An 8,973-nucleotide genomic window follows, 5' to 3' on the forward strand; every position below is an offset into this window, starting at 1 on the left:
TTGTAGTTCCTTCTGCCTCTGTCATCGGGCGCTGCCTTGACGGGCCACAGGCGCCTGTTGACTACAACTCCCAGAATCCGCAGCGTACCGTGCTTAAGTCCTTTACATTTTCCGCGGTTATCCTGCGGGTCAGTCAACAAGACTACAACTCCCATGAGGCTTAGCATGGCCGATTAAGGGTTCAGGGAAACAATGAGAAGTGTCCTTTGTGTCTCTACGGGTGAGGAATGACCGTGTGAGCGGTAGCATTTCGTGTCTTTTAGGCAATAACCCGAAGGAGTTTGAAGGATCCCTAGAACAGACAGAAGTTAAGGTCCGGCGAGGCGGAACGGAAGCACCTGGTGGGAGGGAGGAGGAGCCGGAAGTTGAGGCGGGGAGGGGGCGGGGGCGGGGAGGTGGAGGGAAAAGCAAGCCAGGAGGTTCTGCGGCCGCTTCTAGTAGGTTCCAGGCGCTGCCGGGCGGCTGGGTCCGCGCGGTCCTGAGGCTGTGGCTGTGGCTGCTCGGGAGCTGGTGGCGGCGCGACCGGAGAGCCGATGGCCAAGTGGGGTGAGGGCGACCCACGCTGGATCGTGGAGGAGCGGGCGGACGCCACCAACGTCAACAACTGGCACTGGTGAGGGCCAGCGGGCCAGGCCGCGGGAGCGCTCCGGCCGGGCCAGGGTTGCAGGGTCCCTGGAACCTCGGCCGGGACAAAGCTGGGGCCGAGGCAGCCTTTCCTGCCCAGAGATGGGTGTGGGTCCTTCCTGTTAACAGGGGTCCGTAGTCCCAGGTCCTTCCACCCTCCGGCCTCCGTTTCATTGGCGGGGGAGGCGGGGGGACGACATGGAGGCCTGCGCCCCAGACGAGGGGTTTCAGATATGAGAACAGAACCCCTTGGCTGCTGCATTCAGCCTGAGCGGGGAGATGCTTCCCACTCGTGGCCGCAGGAGTCAGTGAGACCCAAACCGCCGTGGATTGTGTTGGGAGACTGCAGTGTTAGTCTCGGGAGGGTTGGAATCCCTATTTTCCGGCTTACGGGTGGAATTAAAAGTCAGTCATAGGGGACTGCTGCCTCACTCCAGAAGGCTAAGGTTTAGAACGTGTTGTGCCGGTGCCCAGAGCCCAGTGATCCTGAAGGCGCCGTGGCCTGTCACCCGGAACTATTAAGTTAGTTGTATTGTAGCTCCAGGGACTGCCCCTGGTTGCCGGGCAATCATGGTTTATAACCCAACCACTCTTAAAAGTCTGCTCTCCTTCATGAAATCCTCTACAAGTAATGTTTTATCTTTTGAGTCCAGTGAACTTTGTTCATACTGTCTTTACTGTATTTTTACTTTGTTGCAGCTCTTTTTACTGTTGTTTTCTCTACTAGTTAGAAAATGGGGAGGTAGATAGTTTTTCTTCTCTATATCTCAGCCTGCCTCCTTTCCTCTTAACACAGAGTGTTTGACTTAATTTTTGTTTGTTTTTGAAGTGCTGGACTTACATTGTTTTCATGGCCATTTAGAGGGCATAGAATGTGTAGAGCCTTTATAGCATAGCCTGAATTTGACAGGTCAAAACACTGTGCTAATGAGATCAAGATTATTGGTTTATTCGTTACTGGACCTTTTAGCTCAATACTGCATTCTGTTGGCCCCGTTGTGTGCTCCTGACTTCAGCAAGATGTGCACAGTTTTCCACTTGGTCAGACGGGGGCGCCACGTTAAAGCGTCTAATGCTGACCCCAGCACCATCATGCTGAGAAAGGAAAGCAGAATTTTCCATTTAGTTTGAAACCACTCTATTACAGCAGTTGTCCTTATTGACATATGGGACTCCTGGTCTTCCTTTTAGGAGTCCCATACTGTCAATAAGGAGTAACACGTTTGTGGACATACTGGAGTGGGGCTGAGGGTTTTGTGTTCTTTTGCAGCCTCCTTTATCCTTGGATGCTCTTGCATAAAGCGAGCAGTTGTATCCTTCATTTGGCTGCTGGTCCATAGCTTTGTTTCTGTTTTGCAGGACAGAGAGAGATGCTTCAAATTGGTCCACAGATAAGCTGAAAACACTGTTCCTGGCAGTGCGTGTGCAAAATGAGGAAGGCAAGTGCGAGGTGACAGAAGTGAATAAGCTTGATGGAGAGGCATCTATTAACAATCGCAAAGGCAAACTTATCTTCTTTTATGAGTGGAGCATCAAACTAAACTGGACAGGTAAGTCTATGCTTGGCTTTCAGGACAGAGGTTAACTGCATTTTGATTGACCTGTTCAGGAGCCGGGGAGAACAGTTTTTGAGAGGTTATGAACTTTTTTCAAGGGAGATAATGCTGTTTTGGAGTCCTATCGAAAACAGTATTGGATGCTGAAATTCTTCTGCCACTGTGGGACACTATTAATGGGTTTCCTCTATCAGAGCCTCACAAGTCCCCAGTGATGAAGCAGCTGAGCTGCTGAATCTTTGGACCTGGTCTGTGTTGGGACATACAATGTGACATTTCTCAGACTAGCTATTTCTGCCTCTTGGATGATTTTAAAGTGGGGAGGGGGAGTTTTTTGGTTTTCTTTCTTTTTTTAAAATTTTTTTTAACTCTCTCCAGTGTGACCCTAACAGTTCAGAGTGCTGTGGTAATGAAGCTTGCATGTGATTATAACTTGGGTCAGTTTTATTCTCTAGCTTAATGTCCCTTTTGTGAAGATATTAACATAGAATTGGGCCCATGGTTAGATGGTCCTGACTGTTGGGAGGCTGAATTTTAAAAGACAGTAAAGTTAAAAGGGTACATGTATGGGGCAAAGCATGAAATAAATTTTTTTTTCAATAAACATTTCTCAAGTGAATGTTAATAAAGAGGGGAAATGTATTTATCGTCTTTTTTTGTATTTTAAACTACTAAAGCACAGCAGTCTGGAAGGAACCTTAGGTATCATCTTGCCCAGTCTCCTTTTTATAGATTGAGAAACTGAGGCCTAGAGAAGTAAAGATAAATAAGTGTTTTGTGAGTTAACTTTGAAATACAGTTAGTTCTGCTATAACATGACACATGTGTTTCTAAAAATCACCACACTATGCAGAATCTCTCAACAAAAACCACAGGGCTTGTAGGGAAGATGGGGTTAGGGACGTGACACTATACTCAAAAGTTTTATCAGTGATTTTCTTTAAATTTAGGAATGTAAAAATTGATGGCACAGTTTACACATGTTAAATCATAATACATAAATAACATGATAAATATGATGCGTTACCTTGACAAAGACCTGAAGTTTGCTTGTGAAAGTGGGCGTCAGAAGCCTTGAGGCATGTGGGTTATTGTGAGGTGGTGGAAGGGGAGTCACCTGAGATGAGAAGGAGCATTATAACACCACTAGTGGATGGCGTGGCTCCTAACACACAGTGAACTGAAGTCACTGGCAGACAGATGTTTGAGATGTGTATTTCGCGTATTCCTATACAGCTCCATTCAGCTGGGTTTGGGTTTCTTTGGGTTCACCTAGTGTTTCTCAAGGATGAAATCACGTATAAGCAAACATGAAATTCATGTTATGATCAAATCGTACCTTAATATATCAATAGTATTGGAACAAATTTGTATTTTCCAGACAAGCGTTCTAGCAGAGCTGTCTGTATTGACTATCAACCAAGTCCTCCTTAGCAGAGTTCATGCTGGTGCCAAATTCACATGATTCTTGGTCCCACACTGTAATAGCACAGCCTCAAGAAATCTGATGGGGAAGGACATTTCAGGGTGGGGGGCAGTGGCTGCATCTGGCATGGCATTCTCTCAGAATAAAGAAGGTCAGTTCAGTTGTCCAAAAGAAGCGTAAGCAGAATAGTGGTTAGCACTCCAGAGCAGAAGAGGAGGAGAGAAGAGAAGGAGACTGATAACATTGCATTACTTTTGACAGGTACCTCTAAGTCTGGGGTGCAGTACAAGGGCCATGTGGAGATCCCCAATTTGTCTGATGAAAATAGCGTGGATGAAGTGGAGGTTTGTGCTTTCTGTTTCCTCATCTGTCTGAGTCTTCCACATCCTCTTATTCTCAGATGAGAAAAATGACCTGTCATTCAACATGACAGGCCAGGCTTGGCCCCAGCATTCAGAACCCCAGTCTGCAGATGATTCTCTGGGTCTTTGGTGCCATCGGGAGCTCCCAGAGCAGCTTGTGCTTATTTAATTACTTTGCTTTAGTGAGTAGTGTGGGTTCTAACATTAGCCACCTTTGTCTTGGCAGAGAGACCTCGAGAAGCAGCACTCATGGGGATTGTACAAAAACCTCAACCCTCATTTCCTTTGGAAATGTTAGCAGTTATCTGATTGCTCAGCACTGACATTCCACAATGTGGGTGCCTCTCAAGTTATTTACCACCTACTTCTGGTCTTTCACTCAGATTAGTGTGAGCCTTGCCAAGGATGAGCCTGACACAAATCTCGTGGGCTTAATGAAGGAAGAAGGGGTGAAACTTCTAAGAGAAGCAATGGGAATTTACATCAGCACCCTCAAAACAGGTATCCCTTGAGTACTTGCGAGTGCCTTGAGAAGATAGTTTTCCACCAATCAGATGCTAATTAAGGGGCTTGACAGGTCTTTCTTTGGCAAATGGATAAAAATTTGGGGGGAGGAGGCTTATTTCATTTAAAATCAGTCTATAAACCTTAAGTAAGGGAAAGATCTAGAGACATGTTGTCTAATGTGTCGGCTGTTGAGCACTTGAAAGGTGGCCAGTCCAAATTGAAATGTGCTGCGAGTACAAAAAACGCTATGGATTTTGAAGACTTAGTATTTAAAAGAAAAGTAAAATGTCTCAATAATTTTTTGATACTGATAACATATTGAAATGGTAGTTAGGATATATTAGGTTAAGTATATCGTTAAAATTAATTTCACCTGTTTGTTGTAATGCTTTAGTGTGGCTACTAGAAAATTTAATATTACATTTGAGGTTTGAGATTGTATTTCTGTTAGACTTGCTGATCTAAAGAGTTGGCAGCCCCAGACTCACCACGTGAGCATAGTGTCCTGCACCATTTTTGATGCGCACTCTCCAGGGACATTCAGAGGGTTATGTGAATAGTAGTCAGCTCAGCTGTCCCCTAGAATTCTAGTTCTGCCAATGTGTTCTGATCTTGGCGTCAGAGTACAGATGATCATCAGAGGGAACCGGTATAGAGGTGGAAACCTTTTTTGGTGGGAACCAGTGCCCTGATGCCATAACTGGTTGTGGCTGTCCTACAGAGGCAAGGCAGAGTGGAGAAAGGGGACTAAATTGCAGCCGTGGGTATCTTGGCACACTCTTGAAGTCTTTGGAAGTGCCACTGCGCTCATTGGCTGCCATCCACAGTAGACCTCACGTACGCTTAACGAGTCGTGATGCTTCTAATTGAGTCGGGTTTAAAATAATCCCAGTGAACATACTGTGTTCTGTAGCATACACTCAGATACCTGTCTGGCATAGATCAAAGTTAAAGACGCTAAAGTGGATTACTCTTCCCTCCCTTGTCGTGACCTCCATCTGAGTTAAGATGGCCATGTTTGTCAAACTACAATGAAACCCTGAGTCTCAGCTACTAAGAAATAACTTCCAAGAGCTGGGATTTTATCTTTTCAGAGTTCACGCAGGGTATGATCTTGCCTACAATGAATGGAGAGTCAGTAGACCCAGCCGGGCAGCCAGCACTGAAAACTGAGGAGCACAAGGTAACCGGTGTCCCCATGTGCTGGGGCGGGAGGCCGTCTGGAAAGGGAGTTAAGGCACTGCCTCCTTCATAAGTCTCTATATCAGCTCTTTCTCTCCCACCCTAACCTCTGAGCCAGAGCTGGTGCTTTGTAGAGAGTCCACAGAGTGTCTGTCTCCCCATCTTTAACCTGGTGTTTATTCATTTATAACAGACCCCTTAGAGCAAATGGAAGCCATCAGGGACTTCAGAGTCCGACTGTTGCGTTTAACCCCAGTGAGGAGGTTATGAACGCAGGGTGGTCTTCACCTATATGCATCTTAAGTATTATGTCTACATTTCATACTTTGATACTAAAGGTGTCATCAAGGTATCAGGGGTTACTTAGATCACTAACTTCACCTAACAGGAGACTGATCGATTTCGCTGCATTTGCAGGGTGAGCAAATATTTTTTCTGGAGATGGAACTTGTGTGGTTTGGGTTCACCACTTGGTTTTCAGCCCTGTTGCCCTCTTGTCAGCACACTGAAGGATATTCTGGGGGTGCTGCTTCCAGCTATTTAAGCATAGAAATTCTGCTTGAGAATCACGTGGGGCTCTTCAGAAGTACCTTATGATTTGGTGTGCCCTTCAGCAATGGGCTTTTAAATGAGTGTCACTCTTCTTTCACCTAGAGTGGCATTGAGGATTTTCTGGGAAAGTTCTCCTTCTGACTGAAGTGCCCATGCACATAAATTTCCTCTAACTCTCTGGAATAATTAGCCTTGGAGGTGAAAAAGTTTGTGAGAATGAATAGCAGGGCTATCCCTGAAGCCCTGTTAATTGAGGTTTCACCATTACTCTAAACTGACAATTTCACTGCCACTTCCACAGGCTAAGTCTGCTCCTTCAAAAACCCAGGCAAGACCTGTTGGTGTCAAAATCCCCACTTGTAAGATCACCCTTAGAGAAACCTTCCTGACATCACCAGAGGAGCTCTATAGAGTTTTTACCACTCAGGAGGTAAGTATAGTCTTGTCCTTCCAGCTCCTGGCATCTGCCATCCCAAGTGACTGGAGTTGTGGGCACATCCCCGCTTTGTGTGGAGGAAGTGCTGAGTGGAACCGTGAAGCTTTCCTTGTACACTCAGAGGCAAAGGGAAAACACTTTTGTTCAACCCACTCATCAAAGTGGATTCATCTTCTTTTTTCTCTTTTATGCTAGTTTTGGGTCATGTAAGTGGGAACCACTGGAATCATTCTTGTTAGAAAAGTAAATGGATTCGAAATAATGGCATCCTAGGTTCAGAAAGAGTTACTTGAGTCGAAGCCTGATCTCTAGTGGAACAGAAAAGAGCCTAAACCTGGTTCTTGGGTAGAGTAGTGTCTTTGGAAGTGAGAGCTGAGGCATACAGGTGTCAGCTGGCATTTCTCCTGGGTCCCACTGAGAGCCATGCATCTTCTTACCTCCTTTTGCTCTGCAGCTTGTTCAGGCCTTTACCCATGCTCCTGCAATGTTAGAAGCAGACAAAGGTGGCAAGTTTCACCTGGTAGATGGCAATGTCTCTGGAGAATTCACTGATCTGGTGAGTACGTGCTTGCCAGGATATAGCTTTTGTCTGGTCAGAAGAGTAACATTTCCTCCTTTTCTTTTTCAGCTCTGTAGATAAAATTTAAGGCTGTAATCTCTTTGGTTAGTAAAACCTCATTTTGTTTTTCAAAAGACTGCTACAACTGAATTCTCTTGCTTTCATATAAATTTTTCTTTAGTGGGGTAAAATTGCTTCTTCCTGGAAAAATCAAACATGGAAGAGAGGCTAGATACACTGGTGGCTTATGGCTTTCCGTTTGTGGCACTGAGATTTCACGTGGGCACAGGTGACTGGACCCAACTTAGGAGTAAGAGGAGAGGCTGTGGCTGATGTCAGTGCAGGAGCTACCAACTCTGGTCCACTTTGTCCTCATCAGTAGTACAGCTGCAGATGATGGGCCCCGTATGAAAGGCAGATGGGTGATGCGTGCTAGGATTGGATACGTTGCAGTCTATAGTATAGGCTGACCTCTTTGATTATTTTAGATCCCTGAGAAACATATTGTGATGAAGTGGAGGTTTAAATCTTGGCCAGAAGGTAAGTAAGCGTATGTATTTATTGCCATTGCCCCCAGAACTTTTTCTTTTCCCCTTAGCCTCAGACCCACATGGAAACCCTGGATCTGAAACCTCCTTCTCCTTTGCCTTTCCCCAGGGCACTTTGCCACCATCTCCTTGACCTTCATTGACAAAAATGGAGAGACTGAGCTGTGTATGGAAGGCCGAGGCATCCCTGCCCCTGAGGAGGAGAGGACACGGCAGGGCTGGCAGCGGTACTACTTTGAGGGCATCAAACAGACCTTTGGCTACGGCGCACGCTTATTTTAGGAATAGCAGCAGAGGGTACAGCCCGCCGAACACTTCAGCCCAGCCCTCTCCTGACTGGGGCTTGTGACTTACAGGATTGCACCATCCCAACCACTAACTTGGGGCCGGGGCCCCTTCCCTTCATGTATACCTTGGGTTTGTGCATGTTTTCTGCTGGGTGGGAACAGAGGGTGATTTCTCTTTTATGTGTACATACGCTAAATAAACGTAATTTAAAAATCGTGCATATCTGGAACCTGTGTTGACGGGGTGGCTGGTATTAAGAGTTCCCTTGAAGGTTTTGAACAAAAAAAAACAACGGAGGGGTTTTATCTCCGTTCTGCATAAGTGTATGTAATTAAGAGGCCTGAAAAGAGCCTACTTCTCACCAGCAGGCATTCCTGGGCTCATGTCCTTTCATACTGCAGACTGGCAAAACGGGTCTCTTCCCCTCACTGAGGGAAATGTGGGGTGGAGTTTCCCTGGGGTGAACGGTACCAAGAAACTTTATCGCTGGTCCAGGTGGCATCCTGGGCTTTCCACTCTGCATGGCCTCTTATCCTCTTCCAAGAAGAGGTGATCAACCAGGTGCTGGTTTGAGGCGTAGAAAGAGATTCCCCACCCTGTGACCAAGGGGAACTGTGGGCTTTGGGTTTCTGCTCACTGAGCTTCTGTTTATTGAGCGGTTACTATGTACCAGACACTGTACTAAGCAGTTCCCTTACAGTAGCTTATTTAGCCCCCATAATTTAGCCCCTATGAAACATACTAGCATTATTTCTGTTTTACAAGAACCTAGTCCTTGGATTTCTTAACGCATATCCCAGACCCTACAACAGATAATTTAGCAGAGTTGGAATTTGGAACAAGGACCATAACCGGCAGAGCCAGTGCTCAAGTCCAAACCACTGTCTACTGCCTCGTCGCGTTCATCCCTGAAAAGAAGCAGCTGCATTTCTA

At 46.0% G+C, this 8,973-nt stretch overlaps 1 protein-coding gene across 2 annotated transcripts; it reads left to right on the forward strand.

The window, feature by feature from the left end:
• The first annotated feature begins 366 nt into the window (after window positions 1-366).
• AHSA1 (activator of HSP90 ATPase activity 1) lies at window positions 367-8,255 on the forward strand. Of its 2 annotated transcripts, XM_004262288.3 has the most exons (9): window positions 367-613; window positions 1,984-2,174; window positions 3,868-3,950; window positions 4,352-4,469; window positions 5,570-5,658; window positions 6,511-6,639; window positions 7,100-7,201; window positions 7,693-7,744; window positions 7,862-8,255. In XM_004262288.3, exons 1-9 carry the CDS (start codon window positions 534-536, stop codon window positions 8,032-8,034), a joined length of 1,017 nt encoding a protein of 338 aa, XP_004262336.1. In that variant the 5' UTR covers window positions 367-533; the 3' UTR covers window positions 8,035-8,255. The 2 variants fall into 2 exon arrangements, with proteins under 2 accessions (XP_004262336.1, XP_033269574.1); XM_033413683.2 differs by lacking the exon at window positions 7,100-7,201 and having other exon boundaries at window positions 382-613.
• The last annotated feature ends 718 nt before the right edge of the window (window positions 8,256-8,973 follow it).

The sequence above is a fragment of the Orcinus orca genome, chromosome 2 (assembly GCF_937001465.1).
Source record: "Orcinus orca chromosome 2, mOrcOrc1.1, whole genome shotgun sequence".
Lineage (NCBI taxonomy): Eukaryota > Metazoa > Chordata > Mammalia > Artiodactyla > Delphinidae > Orcinus > Orcinus orca.

Excerpts from the sequence above, each read along its gene's own strand:
- AHSA1 (XM_004262288.3), top strand. The coding sequence starts at position 534 with ATGGCCAAGTGGGGTGAGGGCGACCCACGCTGGATCGTGGAGGAGCGG. Across the intron at positions 3,951-4,351 it reads ATAGCGTGGATGAAGTGGAG|ATTAGTGTGAGCCTTGCCAA; the intron begins GTTTGTGCTTTC and ends TCTTTCACTCAG. Across the intron at positions 4,470-5,569 it reads CATCAGCACCCTCAAAACAG|AGTTCACGCAGGGTATGATC; the intron begins GTATCCCTTGAG and ends TTATCTTTTCAG.